Source organism: Gigantopelta aegis, chromosome 4, assembly GCF_016097555.1.
Source record: "Gigantopelta aegis isolate Gae_Host chromosome 4, Gae_host_genome, whole genome shotgun sequence".
Lineage (NCBI taxonomy): Eukaryota > Metazoa > Mollusca > Gastropoda > Neomphalida > Peltospiridae > Gigantopelta > Gigantopelta aegis.
This window is the reverse complement of record NC_054702.1, coordinates 76,107,168-76,130,690: the sequence shown is the minus strand read 5'-3', so window position 1 is coordinate 76,130,690 and position 23,523 is coordinate 76,107,168. Positions and strand designations below refer to the sequence as shown.

Here is a 23,523-nt window from a genome sequence, read left to right as displayed (position 1 = left end):
ATAACAAGTAACTTCAAACCAATGGTTTATTTAAATACAACAGGTCAGTCTACATGTAATCATTGTAAAAAGCATATTAGAATTGTGAAGTATTTTTTTTATGAGGAACTATTTCCTAATCCCGACTATTTAGCTACTACAACAAGTAACAACACGACAAATGGTGGTGTGGTATATTAAGTAAAAATTCTTTAAAAAGCAATTGTTTGGGAGGGAGTCGTATCTGGATTAAAATCCCATGCCTCGCTGGGATCTGAAATATAAATAGCAATTGTTCTGTAGTAAACATTTGATGAACTGCTTTGTAAATTATCACATTGACTTTTTAATAAAATTTCCACTCTGCTCGTCTCTACATGCTTCTTCAACTGGTATCACTGTTGCATTCATAGCTATATAAACACCTGGAGAACTCATCATTTGTAGAGCTCCAAGTGCAAATCCCAGGTTAAATTCTGCATCAGAGTTTTTGAAAGTTTCTGGGAGGAATGAGCCAGTTAAAATGATTATCTTGTCTGTATTGCGCTGAGCAATATACTTGGCCGTCTCAATCATTGTATCGGTGCCATGTGTTATAAAAATGTGATGATGGGTACTATCATTGCATGTCTTGGAAATGGTTGATCTGAAACAAGAACACTTATTGTTAAAGTTTGTTTTGTTTAACAACACCACTAGAGCACACTGATATATTAATCTGGCTATTGGATGTCGAACATATGGTTATTTTGATATACCAGTCGTGGTGCACTGGTTGGAATGAGAAATAGCGATGGCTACATCACGCCGCTTAAAACACTTACTGTAGTTACCCTACAGCAGAAATTATTCATAAAATGAGACCAGGGTAAAAAAAAGCCATGATCCCTAATTTTCATAAACATGTACATATAACAATATTAAAACAAATCAACATTTTATGCAAACCATGAGTAACAATAACCACTTTGAATAAGTTTAACCAACCCTTATGATTATGGGATAACTATAATCATTAATTACAGAATGGATTAAATGCAAAACAATACAAATTAAAATAATTTAATTTCTCTGTTTTGATTGTGATTGTACTTCAACACATGAAGTACATGTACGTTTCATAGAGAACTATACAGCTATCACATTTCATGTTTCTTGAATTGGCCAATTACTTACATAGCCCAGTGGTAATGCGCTTGCTTCATATGAGGTCAGTTGAAACCGATTCCTGTCGGTGAGCACACTGGGTTATTTCTCGTTCCAGCCAGTGCACTACGACTGTGGTATGTGCTATCCTGTCTGTGAAATGATGGTGCATATAAAAGATCCCTTGATATTAATGAAAAAATAGAGTGGGTTTCCTCTCTAATACTGTATATACCAACATTAACAAATGTTTGATGTCCAATAACTGATGATTAATAAATAAATGTGCTATAGTGGTGTTGTTAAACAAAACAAATTTAGGCTCAGGAGTCTTTACTAAAGTTGTACATTCATGATTAAATACGTTAGGCCTATATAATACCTCCTGTTTGGATAACCAGAATTCTAAACTTGTCCATATATAATATGTAAAAAAAATTAACGTAAGCCTATGATTTAAACTTGTTGATTATGGGAACCTACAAAGAACCTTGAACCTTGAATATAAGTAGTACTACTCACGTTAATGCTAATTAAGAACGCCGTAGGCTTACCTAAATATTTGTATATTTTAATAATAATAATAATAATAATAATAATAATAAATAACAACTAATTTTTATACTGATATCCAACTAAGGTTTATGCACTAAATGTTTTAATAGCTTGCAGCCCAAGACAGATAATAGATTTAATTAGAAAGGAAACCCGATACAGCTAAGTAGCCTGCTAATGGTCTTATGTTATTACAGATTGACACTAACATCAAAGAGTCTTTTATGTTAATTTTACGAAGGACAGAGTACCACATTCTACGACATTTCATATACTAGTCGCGGTTAGGTCCTATGAATACGTTTGTGGGGTTTTTTTTTTTTGTTTTTTTATTCCACAGGCTGGCTAAACTGAAACATTCCATGTTGAGGGGAAGTAACTCTACCAAAAGAGGGCGTTAAAAAGTTGTCAACATTTGCCATGAAAAACGTTGTTTTTATAAAGTTTTCTTACGTGAAGAAACGGGTATGCATACTCGGTGATTGTTTTAAAAATGTGTTATTATTATTGTTTTTCATGTCAGTAATGTGATGCATTGTGTTTGATCGTATGCCTAGAGGTTAGCCATGCCAACTAAATATAACCGTCGGGTGACCTGTCTCCGTTACACTCAAATGCCTCCGTTGACCAATAGGAGAAGCCATGTGTTTAGGGAAGTGACGTCACGTATCAGCATGCGCGCGCATCTGGTAGGCAGAAGTCTATTATAATGGCCATTAGTAACAAAGCGAACTAGCGTAGCGTGAATAGCAAAGAATGGCCAACACGTGCTTAAATTACCGCTTGTAGCACGGGAACGCTATTCTACATAGCTCCTGTATGGAGGAGATACATGTACTCTTTCCACCCATAAAATTTGACGATTGACCGAGTTCAAAACTATAGCAAACTTCCTTTTTTTTCTTTTTCTTTTCACCTGAATAAATATTTTTAGTCCATGTATTTTTAAAGCGTCTGGTCCATATTTCAAGTAAAGCATTACAAACGAGCGCGCGCACACAAATAAAAATAATAAAATAAAACGAGTAGGCCTATATACATATATATGTACATATAGATACACGTACACATACACACACACACACACACACACACACACATATATATATATATATATATATATATATATATGAACATTTGTTACAAATGAACAACCAGTAGACAATATATAGACAGTAGTTATATATATATAACACATCAGACTTGTCTACTGGTTCATTTGTAAGGCTTTTCATCAACAATAAATTTAAGCAAGTATCTTATTAGAAAACTTTACAAAAACTTTAAAACTATTAATTTTATCAAGTCCTTTTTTATTCCTTAAACTTGCTGATATCGGATACATATTAACACATTGTATTAAAATGGAGGAACCTAAATTTAGTTTCCATACATGTTCCATGACCACACATACATTGCTCCCTCTAGCTACAGCGTCCCTTTTTAAATATTAGTACAGAACTTAGCCTTTTAAACCGGATACATCTCAAATTTACTTGGTCCCTCACCTTTGTGGTTCCATCTTCAGAACATTTTGTAGCATTATTTTATATATATATATATATATATATATATATATATATATATACATAAAAATTGCCATTAATATTTTAATTGCCTAATCCCATGCAGGCCAGGACATAGTTTAATACGCAGTCGATCTAGGATTGATTCCTGTTGGTGGTCCTATAGGGCTGTTTCTCATTCCAGCCAGTGCTCTACAACTGGTGTAACAAAGGCTACACTATTTATTATCCTGTCTGTGGGCTGATGCATATAAAAGGTCCCTTATTGTTAATCGGAAAGAGTAATCCATTGTGTGACAGCAGCAGGTTTCCTCCCTAATATTATCTGTGTGATCCCTAAACATGTCCGACTCTATATATCCGTAATTAAAATGACTTGAGTGCATTGTTAAATAAAAGATTCCTTCCTTTCAAATCTAAAACAGTGTCAGTTACCTTTGACAAGAGGCACAGTTTCAAAGGCTATCACTTTCAACCTGATTAATAAACCAGTTAAAACAACAAATTACTGTAAATGGTAACAATACAATGTTTTAATGTAAGACACACATTAACACAATGCAAATATCATTTGATCATTGGTTTATAATGATAATAGAAAAAGAAAATAATAAATATGTGTTGTCTATTGTTTCTCGATATAATTTTATTGATTTTGTAAAGTCTGTTTTTATTAGAAAATAGAGATCCTGGTAAAAAAAGATTAAATCCAAGTGTTATCAATGTCATCATCACATACTGAATAGCCCCAATAATATTGCATATGGTAGTTTGGAAAGTCAGTGAAAAAGGTTCTGGTATCCTTCGTATGCACAGAAACATGAGATACTGTAGAAAAGAATCGCTGAATCTAATACCAGTGTTCTCCTTAGCATCCCTTAATTCACCCTAAAACTTGAACGCCCTTAATTCATCGTGAAAGGCCCATTTTTCATCCTAGAGTTGCCGGTTCTCTTTTTGTCCACAAACAGGGATCACTGATACCTAGAAAAAAATAAGAAAATTGGTAAATTTCTATGATATATAAGTATGAAAGTTTTATATTGTGTATATTGAATATTATTGAAATATTTGAATACACATAAATGTATTTGTGAAGACATATTGACATCTGTCACTGATGACAATAATACTTATAAATACAATCAGCTCCCCTTTTCTTTCTTTATTTGCTGCAAACAAATTCAGATAACTTATATAATAAATGCATGTAACATAATTTATTTTTTTAATAAAATATGGTGGCTATCACCAACTTGTGGATCAATATCCAGTTTTATTATTAGTATTTATTTATTTTTAATCCCAAACAAATGATTTAATACATCTGATATCCCACCCTGAAATGTTTATACCTTTTATTTTATTATTAAAAAATCAACTTACACATTACAAATACACCTGTGGATCACTTCTTCAATAAAAAAAAAGTAAAACATTATAATTAACATATAATATAATTAATAAATGGAAATATTTCAGAACCATTTTCATATGAAACAATATATATATGCTTGATTGCACACACACAGCACGCACACACACACAGCTCCCTGTTATTTAATTAAAAATATAAATACTCCAGCCACCTACATATTTTATGGCATAATACAATATAAAATATATTCAGATTTTTGTTTTACCCACTATAATGGATCTGTCAATACAAACAAAAAGTTACATAAAACGTTTGTCGATTGACTGGGTAGGCCTACTGTTCACAGAATATCTTTGTTTCCATGTCAGTTTGGTGGGGGCTTTTATTATTATTATTTTTTATTTTATTATCTTTTCAATTTTCATTTCAATAAATACTGACGTGTATTAGTATTACGAATGAATAACATACAACAAACCTTGTATAAAATGACGATCTCCGTTGTGGGATGGGCAAAGTTGATTGTTGTCAGCTTTAACTGTTCAACGTTTCGCTTCCACTGTATTTGATGAAACTAATTTCATAATCCTTATTACAGTGACTTGTGCATCTAACAACAACGTATGAAATTACCATGACAAAATACCATTCATCAAAACTAGTCTACACTGATTTAATTGACGGAAAAACATTCGATTGTTCATTACTACTAATGCCAGTATTGTCAACTGGTTTCTTGCCTACCAGCGCTCACGCGGTACCACGTGATCAAAACATGTGACGTCACCGTGGCTTCTCCTATACTGTAACTTAAGGTCGAGTCATGACAGGACATTCTGGCACCATTGTTTGGCATCGTACACAATAAATATTGTATTATCTAACAGTGATTCTTTCATATGTTACATTTCATCTATGGTACACTTTTTATGATGTATTTCAGGGCTAGTTCAGGGTTAGTTCATAAAAATAAACTCGAATGTAAATGCACATTGGTAGTGCTTGCACTTGTAGCCAAAGTTAATCTTGATGAACTAGTTCAGGGTTAGCAGACAAGTTCGCCAAATTATCTGTTAAAACTTTAAAAATAACAGAAACACAGTTATTTTGTAATAAAATATCAATTATTACATTAAATTATTTTGCCAAATTAAAATAAAATTCGCCAATTGTTTTTGAAATTCACAATTGGTGAATTTGGCGAGTGCCAGAGCAAGCTCTGTATTTAACCTTTAGAGATCGATCCACTGGCCTCAAGTGGATGTCGTGGTTAAGCCACCGGACATAGCCTAAGGCTAGTAGGTACAGTGTTTCGCAACCCGATACCGGCTCCCACCCAGAGTGAGTTTTAATGACTCGATGGGTAGGTGTAAGACCACTATACTCTCTTCTCATTCACTAACAACTAACCCACTGTCCTGGACAGACAGCCCATATAGCTGAGGTGTGTCCAGGACAGCGTGCTTGAACCTTAAATACATGAAAATAAATTTAAATGAAATCTGTTGTGGGCCCATTGGGGTATTTCTCATTCTAACCAGAGGCAGTGCACAACGACTGGTATATCAAAGGCTGTGGTATGTGTTACCCTTTTTGTGGGATGGTGCATATAAAAGATCTCTTGCTACTAATGGAAACATGTAGCAGGTTTCATCTCTAAAACTTTATGTCTGAATTACCAAATGTTTGACATCCAATAGCCCATTATTAATAAATCAATGTACTCTATTGGTGTCATTAAACAAAACAAACTTTTTAACCTTCATGGATTTTTTGACCATAATGAATAAATCAGTTGAGGGCATTAAACATAACTTTTGCTCAAATAATTTCAATTAAAAGTTTAGAAATACATAATGTTCATACATGTATGTGAAAGGTAGCCCGAGTACTCTGCCTTTTGAAAGCTAAATGGACATAACTGCTCTTTCAGTCAGAAACACATAATTTTAAAGTATTTACAGTACAGTGGATCAGCATCTGTGACTCGGGACACCCATTATCAACTGCCGAGTTACACTTTACTACACACAGACTTGATTGTACTGTCATAGATATTTATCTTTAAAGACAATGGTTTAGGAATACATGTGACACAAAAATATTATAAAAATTGACCACTGTACTTATCGTTTCTTTATTTTGTGATTTTGGCCAAAAATAGATATGCCTGAGAAAACTGATGTAGGTAATTGCCAAGTTCGGCATGTGCTGTTTTGTGTAATACTTGATGACTTTCGATATTGACATTTGGTAATAAATCATACTGTACCCTTAAATATGTAGCTACCAATAAAGAGTATATGAAGTCATCATATCAAATATGTATGTGTTTTCGCACTAAAATATTTTTGTAATCATGTTGATGTACCCTCTGATGCATGCACAATGGTTTGTGACTACATTGCATTGAGTAAAACATGTCAGTGATGTCAAAAACTGTAACTTGTGATTTTGTGTTTGTTATGTGCATTGTCGTACATTGAGTAAAAAATCCATGTCAAACTGTAACTTGTGATTTTGTGTTTGTTATTGCATTGTCGTACTTCCAGTCACATGTGTAGATTGATGAAGATAACTAATCAGTGCAATTTACATGTATTTAATACAACAAAACTCTCGTACTAACACAAGTGGATTAAACGTGAAGCTGAAAGTTAATCACAAATAAACTGCACTCTTATATAAACCACCCCTTCTGATTTTTAAAAAAACAAAAGTAGTGGGTTATATACTGTAAAATATGGTAGTTTTTAAGATCTAATGCCACAAACCTTTAGGCTTTAGTTTGATAATTTTCTAATTCACTTATGATACTCTTACATGTTGACGACAAGTTCAAATGCTACAGGAAGAAATACCAGCTGACTCTACAAAGTGAAAATTGAACACAATATAAACTTGTTTGATACATATAGTCTTTACTGCCCTGGATTGAAGCATAATAAATAAAGATTTGTTGTGAAATCAGTTACACCTACTCTGATAGAACCCTGATTTTAGAGCTAATAGTGTAGTTTAGATTTCTTATGTGTTACAAAGTTGGTGTTTGATGTTATTACTAACAGTAACAGCATGCTATGTTTCCACATTCTTACTTGTAGAGTGGAGTTTACACATAAACACAAACTTGTAGCAACTATATATTTCATGAAAGTCATTAAAATGCTACTTAAAAATATAATTTTTATTGAAATTAGTTTCCAAAATGCATTTTAAATTGCATGACAAAATTTGTAATAACAACTCATGTTCAGTGTATTTACTTTTTCATAGGTTAAGTACCACATTTTGTGTTGTGACTGAGGCAAAGTTGTATGAATAAATGCTTTATATGAGAATTTACATGCCAGATTAAATATGTTGGTATAAAATGGTTGATGTCAGACATTATTATAGATAAACCATCCATTCATAGTGTACAGTTACATGCTAAAAATACATATGCAGGTATGTCTTTCCTAAACAGCAATTTCACAATGGCATTACGGTACATACATGTATAAGCAATCTATTCCTTTCTAATGACATATTTTCCAAAATGGAAAAATGTGTGTTCATGTTATGTTTTTTGTACATCTAGTAATACATTTGTGTCCTGTAATAAATGATGTATACGTTTCTGTCTTTAGTCTTCATAGTGCTGTCACTGTGCTATGCAGAGGTGGACTGTTCATCTGGAGGGAGGACCAAAACGTGTCAATCATGCAGCTGTTGCTATCGGTGATAAGATTTTTTCATTTGGCGGATACTGCACTGGTGAGGACTATAAGACAACACGACCAATGGATGTTTATGTTCTTGACACAAGTACGTACTATCAAGTTTGTGACCCATTTCATTATATATTAGCTACATGTGATGTCAATAAGATTAAGAACAGAAATAACAGATAAAAATAAAATTATAGCCAGCTATTTAATTTGTCATGTGATATGCCATAATCAGGTTGAAATCGAAGACAAGGAATGACGCAATTTCATTGGTTGGTCTTAAATATAAAAATTATATATTGATAATAAGCTGATATTAACCAATCATGAAGAAAATTACAAATGCATATATAACAGGGTTGTCAACATGTGCAAATTAGATTTACAACATGAACATTCAATCAGGAGGCATTTATCTTTGTAATTCTATACCCGGCAATAATTTATAAAAAGTATTGGAAAAACATTAATGAGATCCCTGTAGACCATTTACATTATATAGAATTTTTCAAATTGTAATGGGGTTTTTTTCTTCAATATATGAATTATTGGGTTCTTGTGGATTGTCTTTAGTTATTTTTCATTTTGTGGAATCGTAAACAAAAACTACACAATTGTGTAGCAGACATTAATTAATTATTTACAATATGAATATTAATTTATGTTTTATATGTATGTAAAATAAACATTATGGTTTTGTTTTCAGTATCTCTACGATGGCGTGTCCTGCCTATAGTTCCTGCCAGCCACCCCGACTACCCCTGTATTCCGTATCAACGTTACAGTCACACGGCAGTCGCAGTGGGCGACTGTGCGTACATCTGGGGAGGCAGGAATGGTAAAGATGGTGCCTGTGAAACACTGTACCAGTTTGACAGTAGTAAGTCATCTTGCTGACCATAATTTATGTTGATTGTTAAACAGCTGTTAAATTCCAGCAGTATCCGACAGTTTATAAACAACTACCAAAGCTGACTGTGCTTACAAGACTTCATTAAGAACTGAGTCTAGACTTTAACATGTTATAAGCACAGGCCCAAGAACTATATAATTATTCTAAATTAATAAACGTTATTTTTTTTAATGAATTATTTAGATTTCAGTTGGTAGACTATAGGCCTACTCTTATATTAATCATAGTTTGTAATACAGTGAAACCTCTCAAATCCAGACCCTCTGTAAACCGGAATTCCCTCAAAACCAGATATCTTTCACAGTCCTTTTTTAAAAATCAGTAAAGAACTTAACCTCTCTAAACCGGATACCTCTTAAAACAGGACATTTTACTTGGTCCCGAGGGTGTCCGGTTTAGAGGGGTTTCACTGTAATATAAAATTATCTATTTTATACTTTTCCCCTCTTTTTATTGAATCTGTACAAACATAAATATTGGCTATTGGTGTAACTCGCTGATTTAAAATGAAAAATTGATTTTTGTTAATGAAAGTTAACTATATTTATAAGTTTATACTGTTTATAGCAGCCCTGTTCCAGTGATATTATAATCAGAAGTTGATCATTTGGACTCTACCAATATGATTATCAATTATAAAAATCCATAATGGATTCTCATGTAAAATATCATCTGTAATTGTTCCTCCAGTTTAGATGATGGAATTAAGGTAAACATGTCACATTGGTGTTGGTTTTCAGGTGTACAAAAAGAAAAAAAGTATTAAATGTTATTATGTTAATGTTAATAAAGTATAACAATTTATAGGGTCTATAACCTGGCAAACATTGCAATAGGTGCGTGGTCTTTATAATTAAAATCCTTCTGACATGTATGTTCATATAATTCTAACTGATTGTATAAACCGATTATAACTGATGTTCGATGAATGAATTCCAACTGATTTCCAACACTTGTTGATATCATGTTTTACTTTACTTGTAGCTACAAACCGCTGGTCTCGGCCTGTAGTGTATGGTAATATCCCTGGAGCGCGAGATGGCCACTCGGCCTGTGTTATCAACAATAAGATGTACATATATGGCGGGTTTGAAGTGGAGGTATGCAATATGGATGTTGTGTGTGTGATCATTACTATTATCATGTGTAAATATATCTGTAGCTATGTCTTTTGGGAGGTAGTGTCTTGACAAACTTTAAACAAAAAGTGACAAATAAAATAAGAAAAGAAGTTATATTACTCTCATATTAAAAATATAACCTTTTAATAACTAATAAAGGGAAGCTTTAATAGTTTCTTGTCACTTGATAGATTCTTGTTTTTTTAATTAAATTTTGACATTAGATATTTATTGATTGTTTGCTTTCAGGTTGATAGATTTTTTAATGATGTTCATGCTTTTGACTTTAACACAATGACCTGGATGGAAGTGAAAACATTGGTAAGTGATGATATCTTCAGTACATAGAATGTATGAAGTGCTGATAAACTAGCTTACCTCTATTAACCTGATTACAGTGAAACGTACTCAAGTGTTTTTCAGAGTTCTAATTTTACCACGGCACATAACATATATCAAAATGTGACAATAAATTGAATCTCATGTTTTGGGTTTAGTGGTAGTTTGAGACATTTGGTTTGACTTGTTTATTCAGATTATTTGCACAGTAGGGGAGAATAACACACTGAATAAATACAATTTAAAAAATGAGTGTTCTTACAGTCTTTAGTTGTAATTGCTATAGTAATTATTGGAGATAATTATCTAGCTGTTATCTTTCATTATGATAACTTCAGGCAACCACAGTATACATATTTTAAAGGTTTATTTTATAAGTAAAGTTAAAAGCAGACAAAAACGTTTTGCCAAGTTCAAGTAAAATATCTGAAAAAGGCGTTACATGTTTTCATTAAAAATTTAAAAAAGGACAGAATTAACTCCCTTGAATAGTGCAATTCATGCAATTTTGCCCATCTGCAGCATGTCATGTCATGTCATAGGGTTTTACGTGCACATTCAGAACAAGCTGTGGTAGCGTACGCCTGTCGTGGGCACAAGAGCTGGCCTTGGCCGGCTCCTCCGTCCATGACAGGAAAGGTGGGGGGAGGGGAGAGGAGGGACCGCCTGCACTGGCAGGTGCAAGGGAGCACCAGCAGCCCGATCAAATCGGTAGCAGGCAGGTGCATCTGCATCTGCAGCAGTATAGTGTACAGACAGTACTAAAAATAATCAGAATGATGTCACATGTAATGATGTCATCTTTATTTTCAAGTAGAGTTTGGAACCGTTAGCCTATGTATTTTGTAAGACTCTTTGCAGTAGTTATGTGGAAGCAAAAGTAGAATGTTTTTTTTTTACTCATTATTAGGAGTAAAGACTTATTATTCAGTAAAATAAATTTAACCTATATTGCTCATAGTTATCAATTTTATTATAAAGTTATGTTTCTTTGGGCTCTTTCAGGGCAGACCAGCGTGTTGGCGTGACTTTCACACCGCGACGGCTGTGGGCAGCACCATGTTCGTGTTTGGAGGACGAAGTGATGAGGGAGGAGACCTGTTCACTAACAACGAGATCTACTGTAACAAGATGCAGACTTTCAACACACTGACCAACACCTGGCACGAGCCCGTAACCCACGGCGACAAGCCTCCAGGAAGACGAAGCCATTCATCATGTTAGTTGATGTTTGTACATGGCATATCTGTTACAGAGAGATGTTATTCAGTGGTTTCATATGTCTCTTCCATTTGTTATTTTATATTGTACTTCTCAATGGTGTCATAGATGTCTGTTTTTGTCATGCCTTAACTTAGTTGAAAGATATATGACTTCATTGCTTGAAATTCAATTTGTAGAGTGGATAGCAAGCTTTGCTTCTCAGATATTGATATAAATAGTTGTATAGTTGTAGATGGAAAGCAAAAACTGCTAATGAACCTGATTATCAGAAAGCATTGTGGATTTTGTGTAGCAGTTGCCTCTTGCTCTGTCAGTTTCAAGGTTTGGGTGTTACCTTTTTCTAATGGCAATAGAAATTGGTGAAACTTGATTTATAGTTCATCTATTGGTGACAAGACCGGCCTCGGTGGCATCGTGGTTAGGCCATCGGTCTACAGGCTGGTAGGTACTGGGTTCGGATCCCAGTCGAGGCATGGGATTTTTAATCCAAATACCGACTCCAAACCCTGAGTGAGTGCTCCGCAAGGCTCAATGGGTAGGTGTAAACCACTTGCACTGACCAGTGATCCATAACTGGTTCAACAAAGGCTATGGTTTGTGCTATCCTGCCTGTGGGAAGCGCAAATAAAAGATCCCTTGCTGCCTGTCATAAAAGAGTAGCCTATGTGGCAACAGCGGGTTTCCTCTAAAACACGTGTCAGAATGACCATATGTTTGACGTCCAATAGTTGATGATAAGATAAAAAAATCAGTGTGCTCTAGTGGCGTCGTTAAATAAAACAAACTTTACTATTGATGACAATGTATGTTTTTAAAAATCAGTTTACTTACCTTTTAAAACAAATTATTTATTATTATTTTAAAAAAAATTCCTAACTTTTATTTTATTTAAAACAAAAATCATTAAAAATTTCATTTATAAAAGTAATTAAACATGTTATTAATTTAAAAAAATTTAAGATAATGATACCAGTTTCTGGTCACACAGCTTCTACTTTGTTCTCTTTCTTTCATTTACTCAATTATGGCAAACCACCCATTTCTACAGTTCTGGTTGGACTTGCTTTTCTTTCATAGATTTTGTTAATGCTGTGTCTTCTGTCATCTGTTGGTTTGTTTCTTGTTAAACAGTCTATGGTTTATTAATGTACATCTGATTTCTTTCAGTTATGTATTGTGGAATGCTCTATGTGTTTGGTGGATACAATGGACTCTATGACTGTCACTACAATGATGTTCATAAATTTGACCCAGGTTAGGAATATACCATATGCAACATCAATAATAAAACATATTTTACTTCAAACTACAGAAACTTGTAAACACTTTATTTCTTTTCAGAATTTTTAACATAGGCATCTGTCAAATCAAGAAATCTAAACTTTATTTATTTGAACAAACACAGTTTTATCAGTTGTCAAATTCCTAGTCGCGGACTGAAAAACGAGATCACCATGAGCTCACATGTTACTTATCTTTGTGTGGATGTGTCATTTAATTAATGTTACATGAAGTTACTTTGAAAGATGATTAGCATTTGTAAATGACTTTGTAATTATGTTGTACCATGTACAAAATTATTAACCATCCACTTGTGTTCCTATTTGTTTGAACAGAGCAGATGCGTTGGAGTTGTGTGAAGGTGTGGGGTCAGGGTCCATGTCCTCGGAGGAGACAGTGCTGCTGTATGATAGGGGAGAAGGTCTACCTGTTTGGAGGGACGAGGTATTTCTGTTGTATTTTACTCAAATTAAATGAAAATGTCTGAATCGGGATAACAACATTTATTCATGTTTCTGTTGCCACCAAATTACTATATAGGTTCCAAATGAATCACTATGCATCTAACGTGGATTACAACTAATAGCATGTGTAGAATGATGGAAGCACATGGTGAACAGTTTTCAGGCCAGACCAGCTAATTTTGACCAAAAATCTACATCGTTTTTAAACACACACACACCCTCCCCCCATTTCATATGCTTGACTGGGGTTTTTTTCTTGGCTTAAAAGGCAAGATATAAGTTTTATTGTACTGGTGATGGCATTGGCATCAACATTTGTGCTTAGCTCCATTTCTCACAAATGCTAAGTCCTAGACCCTTACAATTTGCTTTATGGTTGCACATATGTATACTCATATCCATGCTTGTTAATGTTTTTTAATTAAATGAAATCAGTGTTGAGCTCAGTGATAGGATATCACATTTATGTCCTATTTGCACATGGTATAAATCCTAGATCAATGAAATATGCATTGATATGGACATCTATGGATGCAAGGACTCGTTCACATTGGATGTGGTGGTGCTTCAAAAAATAAAATTCACTGGAGCCAGACATAGTGAAATGACAGACTGCATGCATCTGACATATTTAGCCTATTGTATTTAATTATTTTAACAACAATAGTCAAATGCATCTATGATATTTCACCTTTAACATGAAACTATAAAACAAAACCATTCACTGCAAAGATGTAAAAAGATATGCAGTTTAAAAAAAAAGAAAAAAAAGATAAATTTTCACTAAGTAATACTAATACTAATAATACTAACAAAACAAAACAAAAAAACAATTTTTTTTATTCTCATGTACATCAAAAAAGGAGAAGAAAACAGGTCAGCTGGGGGGGTTTTAGGTTCTATAGGGGTTGGGTTCCTTGAAACATTGTTTTTGAGCCTTACATAAAGTGTTTTGTAATTGATCAGAAATTTGGGCTAGTGCTTTATTTTGGTGGGCTAGTGGCATTTACAAACACACTAGCCCTGTGGCTAATGACTTTTTAAAACATTTGTCATACCCTGACATAAGAAATACATATGTCTATTAAATATGCTCATAACACAGATCTACTTTTAATGTTTAATATAAAAATGAATTGCAGCAAGCTTATTAATAGTGACTGGAATGCAGCTGGTGTAAATGCTCTGAATGCATGCGGCAGCTGCAACAGAAGCAAGAGTATTTCCGCCTTATCAGGGCTTATTATTTATTTTATTTTAAAATGATTTAAAATCATAATTTTATGTAGATCTTACTCAAATACATTATACCATTATTTTATTTTTTGTTGTTTATTTTACAGCCAACATTTGTAGTGGGTAAAGGACAGTTGTGATTCAGATTTTGTCTTTAAGTTCTTATGCTTATAAATGTATCTATTCCAGTCCAATGCTCATACTTGTATCTATTCTAGTCCAAAGAGCCCTGAAGCTGGAACACGTCGCAACCAGCTGCCATTATTGGAAAGTGATCTCATTGACCATTCAGATCTACATATTCTTGATTTTGGTAAGTTAATCTATGATACTACAATTGGAGAGGACTTGTTTTTTCTCGTTACAACCAGTGCACCACAACTGGCCATGGTATGTGCTTTCCTGTCTATGGGAAAGTACATCTTAAAAGATCCCTTGTTGCATTAGGAAAAATGTAGCGGGTTTCCTCTAACTTCGAGTCAGAATTACCAAATGTTTGATATCCAATAGCCAATGATTAATTAATCAATGTGCTCCAGTGATGTTGTTAAACAAAACAAACTTTTTTCTATTTTTTCACAATGCCTCCAGATAATGAGCTGAAATTTTATTCAAAGGTGAGTCAGTTTTTAAATCTGTCCATCATGAAGACTAGATCTTACCTGCGTCAAGGTCTCTGTCTAAAATAGAATATGTATTTTGTATAGTGTAGATTTATTATCAAGACTTCGTCAGGCATAGTAACTGACATGTAATTTATTTAATGTGGCACTTGTATACCTTTACTATTCTTGTTTACTTTCAGCACCATCTTTAAAAACTCTGTGTGAAATATTTGTTTTGAACCTCAAGCTAGATACCTCCTGTTTGCCAGTTGATATTAGGTCAGTGAATCTCATTTTTAATGGATGAACAAGTTTTCTGTTGTTTGATTTTACCTTTATGAAGTAAAAAGACAAGATATAGATATTACTTTTCTGACAGTGTTAACTTTTGCAGTTAGCTCAATGTTAAATGTTTAGGGTTAGCTCCATTTTTTACAAGTTGTAAATGTTAGATCAATGAAACATGGTTTATAGTTGCACTGACAGATGTCCATCACAATGCATGTAGAAATTGAAAATTAAAATTTTAATGGGTTTTTTTCAATGTTTTTTTTTAAACATTCATTAATATAAATATTTATGAATGAAACTGTCAGTGACATCAAATAAGTTATGGTAGGCAAGACATTTAATTCTGTGCAATTCTTGTTTATTATTAGTAAATTTCATCTTCAAAAATATGTCTTTAGTGAACAAGTTTTAAATACTCAGATAGGACTGTTCCCTCGTAGCTCAAACTAGGTTGAAAGATCTTAGTTTCTATAGCATATAATCAGGCTTTCTGTCAGAAAATAATTTGAGTCTAGGTAATAAACATAAAACAGACCAAAAGTGACCCTACTAGGTGGTTATCGGTTTGAAATGTTTTGAAATTGAACACTGCATGTCGTTCACTTTGCCAAATGTTAAACAGCAGTTCTCTTAAAAATTATAAAAATATATCCATTAATTTGCATGATTTTAGGATACATAATTTTACCCTCTGGCAGAAACCCTGATAATATTATATAACTTCCTATTACATCCACAGTTTTGGTATAAAATCACAGGATAAGTTCTAAAGCCAGTTACCATTACATTTGCATTTTAGGTGGGAACTAGCTGCCATGACAACAAACAATACAATCAGTAGATCGTGCAACACCAATGGCTGAAGACCTTCTGTTGCTATGGGGAATTTAACAAAGACACAGCTCAGGGCCTCGTTCACTTTGAGAGTGTAGCATGGCATATCTTGCATACCCGTACAACAAGCTGGTCATGCTCTTGGGCACTGCTTAGTTTGCACACTGCAGTTCATGTTGAACATCAGCACCTCGTGGTGGGCACAGAGTTACTTCAAGTACAAGCACGTGTGCAGGTTAATCATTTTACACGACTGTTCCTTCTCTAATCAGTGGTTTATAAAACACTTTCAAATGTATTCAAGTGTGCCAACCTACATCAACATTTAACTCTGCATGGTCCATAGTTAGTCAGATAATGACGTTTCAACTATGAATTGAGTGTTTGTATTGTGTATGAGAGGGAAAATATGGAGTTTATTAGGTTGCAATGATTTTTGGTAGCTTTTGCTGCCCAACCACTGCCTGCATTTTGTACTTAAAATTATTCAGTTCACTACTCTCGTAATATGTAGCTGCCTACTTTACCTAAGCAGCCACCTGCTTCAGAAGATAACGAACACCATGGAGGTAGCTTCTTAAACTATGTCTTGCGTTATTACTTGACAAAGTACAATGGATCCTGTCTTAAACTATAGTCTGTCCAATCATACAAAAATGTCTTTTGTTAATAATTTCAGTTTGATTCGACATAAAAAAAAGTTAAAGTGTTTTTGAAATAACAAAAAACCCATTATTTTTGTGTGCAATTTAGAAAACAATCTGCTCAGAAATAAATAACTTGTAGTAAATTCCATAGTTTGAAAAAAAAAGACATATTCCCTGTTGGAAGGACTATAGATGCTTGTGGAATCGAGAAATTTGAAGCACCTATGGTGTGATGCTTTTTATTTTAGTTGTGCACATGTAATTGTTTTCAAAATGGCAACAATACTTGTATGATGCAGTTAATAATGAAAACACAGTCACATTAGTATTAAAACCCATTTGTGTTTGTGTCTTACATTAGTAAACAGTGTTATAGGTTGGAAGAACCACATTACAACTTGAGCTTCTTTCAATAAGAAGATGACGCTTTGAATATATCAAAATAGCATGTTTCAACCAAATAAAAATGTCATTGTTGTATTTGTAAATGAAACTGATCTGTGTTGCTTCCATTTTCAAAGTTGTGACATATAGGACAGCTGACTGACACTACCTCATGGCTATATACATATTGATCATAGGTTGTTACAAATAACATATTGCTACATGGATAGTTTTATGAATTAAATTAATGTTTGTTTGTTTACAAACATACCCCCAACACTTGTTTTAAGACATAATGTAATGTCATTAACATGCGCAGACTAATATAACATGAGTAATCTACTGAATATCTTTACATAATTTTAATGAATTCTATATTAATTAAAATCCAGTAAGCTTATTGAACTTTACCGTAGTTTGCTTAACAATTTTCTCTAACCTCCACGTTACCCTTCATTCATTTGATGAAGGCATTTATTATAATAATTATTGTTGATGACAAATCATCGATTGTAGTTGGTGTTAAATATGGATGGTTTGTAAGATATCAATGGGTTGTGCAATTATCTTTGTTAGGTTTGAAAATACTGCCACTAATTTATATTTAAGCTGTAGATAAAATGTTTTGAATATTCTTAAAAGGGTTGTATCAAAGGTGCATAATGGCCAAAATTATTTATTAATTTTTGTTTTGAATTAAAAAGATAATACCTTAAAGGTAGGGTCAACTCCAGCAAGAGCCTTATGTGTTGGAAAGATGCATACCCGGACCACCAACACATACTGACACTTTAGCAAATGAAAAACACGTAATTTTAGAGTTAATAAAAAACCATGATTATTCCTGCTAACTGGGGACAGCCATTTTGTTTCGTTTTTGTGACGTCCGGTGGGATAGCTTGGGGCGAAGTGTCGTCAGCTCCTGACCATCTCCTGTATGTACAGTGTAAACAAAAGCAGTAATTTTAGACAAGGCGCTTCTCTTTGATCAACCTGACTTGTAAAACAGCATAAATGACATAATAATATAATAAACTATTTAACTAAATATATTTTAAGTTGCATTAACGGAAAAAATGGGGTTATAGTGTTTTTCTCTGTTTAATAATCCAAAGGAAAAATTTACACTATTACGCCTATTGATATGCTACGTTGGAGCAAAAACGACAACCCACAATACCCAAGTGATAATTTTCTTTTCTTTGGGACTACGTAATTGGTCAGTTCTGTGTTTTTAGATGGAAAAATCTACTTAATCAATAGTTTTACAGAACTATTTACAGTAATAAACCATGTCCATTACAATTTTAGGGGCGACAGGTAATATTCCACAATACCGGTATGTATTTTTGTGTCTAGACAGCGTCAATTAATTGGCTCGTCTGGTTACCAATCAAATACACACCTGCCAATCAGGAATCAAAGGTAGAAGCAACTAACAGCTTAGACCAATTAACTAAGAAAACACTCCGTGTATCATTTCAGTACGTAGGTTAATGCATGGGCAAAACATTGTTAATTGTTTCGACTTGTTGTGTAGCCACTTTGACAATGGTATTTTATTTTGTATTGAAAAATAATATATATAGTGCTGGATATACTTACTGTTGGCTTACTGGGATGTGTATTATTACAGAACATTGCAATGTATGACTATTTATCATCCCGCAAAAACCAGGTAGATCAGGTAGATCGTGTTTCTCTAGTTCTAAGGCTCATTCCTGACATGACGCGTTATTACGTAACCACCAGCTCGCCAGAGGGCGTACTGACTGAGATGGTACAAAATGGCTGCGCCCGTTATATATAATAGTCGTCACATTTAACCGTTTTATTAATTAACTATACGATTATACGTGTTGATATTAAGCAATAATGTGCATTATATATCATTGAATATGCATACCAGGCCAAATGCCTTAATTGTCCTCTCCTTTAACCAATATATCCGTACAAAATTAGAACCTGAAAGATTTCATTTACATGGTAACCAACAGGTTAAGCAACCCGTGCAATTGTCCATAGCAATTGGCAATGCCGTGGAGCTTGCTGTGGATTGTTTAATTCTCTGCGGCACTTTTTTCTGTGTTGACATATTTTCTAAAATTGCAGGGGTTGTTAACTTGTTAAGTGTATGACATTATAGTTACCACATGTTTTCCACAAAGTATAATTCTTGCCTGATTTTTTGATAGATATGCAACACCGATTGATCACTCTGTTTGCTTTCTGTTTCTAAACAGAATTTTTAGAAGTCACTGTTACTGAGTGATGGCATGTTACAATTTTCATATTTTTGAGTTAATTCTAGAGGGATTTGTGAAATGTGAAAAATTATATAATGTGTGGGGTTTGTTTAATAACACAGGTACTTCGAAAGGAAAATAAAAAAGTTTATTTTGTTTAACAACACCACTAGAGCACGATTAATGAATCATTGGCTGTTAAATGTCTGATAATTCCGATATGGTGTCTTCAGAGGAAACTCATTTTTTCATTAGCAGTATTAGCATCTTTTATGTGCACTTTCACCATAGACAGGACAGCACAGCACATATCAGAGCCTTAAATATACAAATCAATGGACACTGGTAGATATAGCAAAACAAAACACGGGTGGGTCCACTGAGGGGGTTCAATCCTATGACACAAGCAGCTTGGGTGAGCCCCTGCCATTAGAAAATTGAATGTGTTAGTGTAGCATTTCTAAACTACCAGAAACACTATGCTTAACTTTTTTAAATAGAAAGGTTCTAATTGTATATGTTTAGATATGTCAGGTGTCCAACCGATTTGCCCAATTAATTCAACCTGCACCATCAATGGATCCATCATTAACGTAGCCATCGGTCGATCACACAAGTATCGATTGATCATGCTACACCATCAGTGGATCCATCAATAATGTAGCCATCGGTCGATCACACAAGTATCGATTGATCATGCTACACCATCAGTGGATCCATCAATAACGTAGCCATCGGTCGATCACACAAGTATCGATTGATCATGCTACACCATCAGTGGATCCATCAATAACGTAGCCATCGGTCGATCACACAAGTATCGATTGATCATGCTACACCATCAGTGGATCCATCATTAACGTAGCCTTCGGTCGATCACACAAGTATCGATTGATCATGCTACACCATCAGTGGATCCATCATTAACGTAGCCTTCGGTCGATCACACAAGTATCGATTGATCATGCTGCACCATCAGTGGATCCATCAATAACGTAGCCATTGATCAGTCATGCAAGCGTCGGTTGATCGCACAAGTATCAATTGATCGCACTGCACAATCAATGGATCAGTCATTAATTTAGCCATCTGTCGATCATGCAAGCATCGGTCAGTTGCACAAGTATTGATTGAGGCACTGCACCATCAATGGATCCATCAATAACGTAGCAATTGGTCGATAATGCATCGGTCCATCACACAAGTATTTATTGACATGCTGCACCATCAATGGATCCATCAATATCATAGCAATCGGTCGATCATGCAAGCATCGGTCCATCGCACAAGTATCGATTGATCACACTGCACAATCAATGGATCCGTCATTAACGTTGCCATTGGTTAATCATGCAAGCATTGGTCGATCACGTAAGTATCAATTGATCACACTGCACAATCAATGGATCCGTCATTAACATAGCCATCAGTCGATCATGCAAGCATTGGTTGATCACACTGCACCATCAATGGTTAGTTGTTAGTTTTCAGCAAGGGTCAATGTAGTATGGGAAGTGTCCCAAAAGAGGCAATATTGGTGTTATTGTCAGCATTTTTTAGATGTATTATTACCCCCAAAAACCCCCCCCCCCCCCCCCCAAAAAAAAAACCCCACAAAAACAAACAAAAAACCCTGATTAATTGTAATGATAGCCAATTAACGAGCAGGTTGCATAATTTAATTCCAATATAATTAACGACTTTTATTGTGAATTAATTATGTAAAGACGATTTAAAAATAAAATAATGTATGTATTGTCGATAATAGAGTAAGATTATTACTTCTTGCTTCTTCCATTGATGATGCAGCATGATCAATTCATAGCACAGATCGGTCGATAGCCCTTGACAGATATAGTTACAGTTTTAGATATCCATATAATATGCATACCAATAATTTCATCGTGAAATCCATAGTTCACCAACTTTGAAACTAAGGATGGTTAGAGAAGATATGATTTGTATTTTGTCTGACATGCTGTCCATGAATGTATTTATAAAGATTATGAAGTGATTTATTCAGATATTATTTATTAAATTAAAACCCTTTATTACACTACGTGATCTGGTTGATATCATGACAAAAGAAGTAACTTAACTGTACTTCTCATCAGTGATATTCTTAGTAGGCTAGTGTCTTGGCATGGTATTTTATAGTTTAGTTTTCTTAGTACATAAAATAACACTTGGGTTTTTTCATGATTTATTGTAAGAAGAATAAAATACTTCACAGGGGTGTAAGTAGAATTTAGCCATTTGGAAAAATGAAATAGAAAATTAAAGGTTCCAGCAGGTGTTCTTGTGTTGTTAATAAATAAAACATTTTATATATATTGAAAAGCATTTAGGCATCCCATGCTTATCTACTAGACTGCTTTTAATGTTACTTTGCCCACAAATTTTGTCGATCTCATTTATGAACTAACAAATGGTTAAGAATTGGATATATAATAGGAAATTGAAAATATTAATACAGAAATATTTTTTTGTGCATTTAAATTTTATAATGTGTTCGAATTTATTTACTAAAGATTGTTATGGACAATGATATCATGAACACATACACTATGGTAGAGTGAATTCTGCAATAAAGATGTTTTTTTATTATTGCACATAGATATTGATTTTATCCAAATAAAAGTGTGTGTGTTATGATTATAAATTAATATATAAAAACACAAATACATGTATAAATCAGTTAACAAATGTATACATTAATGTTGGTGCAGAATAAAGTGTTTTCAAGCATTTTAATGTTGGGAGTTTTATACTGTTTAGTTGCTACTGTGTTTCTTTAAAAAAAAAAAAAAAAACATTAAACATATTTCCAATATTGTCTTCATCTCAGTAAATAATGTGCTTGTGATACATTATATATATATTATATATTTTAGAATTTTTTTTAAAAACATTTTACATTATAACCAGTTTTCATTCATAGATTAATATATTTTATCCATATTACTGATAAATAAGTGTTCAAGAGCAATATTTAAATAGGAAGAGTTGTGTCTTTAGGAAGAGTTTTGTCTTTAGGAAGAATTTTGTTTCTAGGAAGAGTTTTGTCTCTTGGAAGACAATCTTGAAACAATTTTGCTCCGGAGACCGTGTCCAGCTTTTCTTTTCCTCATCCTGCTTTGTGTTACTGATTGGGTTACTGGTAAAGTAGAACCATCTGAAATATAAATTACCAATCATGAGTTTGTTGCAAATATGTTATTGTAATTTAAGTAAGTTTTAGTGTACACAAAGAGGATAATAAATGAGTTACCAGTTACCAAATTCAAGAAATAATTTTTTGTATATATACAGAAATTATATAAACAACTTTATACACTATACCGAGTATTGCTGTTAACTTGTATTTTATTCATATTCTCAGATAATTTTTTAAGAATGAATCTGATTGGTTTTCTTAAAGGGACCTTCCTGAGTCTGCTGCAATTTTTAAAATGTTATCGACTAACAGAGACTTTTTAGCAATTGTAATTACATATCAAATATATTTTTGTGCATAAAATATTAGTGGCTGTATATTAAATGTGTTTCTGATCGTTTTAATATTTGTACTAGGTTAAATTTCATTTTATTTTCCCAATTTTTTTTCCCGTACATACGAAATTATTTGAAGACCAAATCCA

At 33.5% G+C, this 23,523-nt stretch overlaps 1 protein-coding gene across 1 annotated transcript; it reads left to right on the top strand.

The window, feature by feature from the left end:
- The first annotated feature begins 1,932 nt into the window (after window positions 1–1,932).
- Window positions 1,933–17,740, top strand: LOC121371111 (kelch domain-containing protein 3-like). Its single transcript, XM_041496765.1, has 11 exons — window positions 1,933–2,145; window positions 8,217–8,394; window positions 9,004–9,177; window positions 10,195–10,310; window positions 10,581–10,652; window positions 11,676–11,889; window positions 13,062–13,148; window positions 13,511–13,619; window positions 15,094–15,188; window positions 15,681–15,759; window positions 16,571–17,740. Exons 2-11 carry the CDS (start codon window positions 8,241–8,243, stop codon window positions 16,632–16,634), a joined length of 1,164 nt encoding a protein of 387 aa, XP_041352699.1. The 5' UTR covers window positions 1,933–2,145; window positions 8,217–8,240; the 3' UTR covers window positions 16,635–17,740.
- The last annotated feature ends 5,783 nt before the right edge of the window (window positions 17,741–23,523 follow it).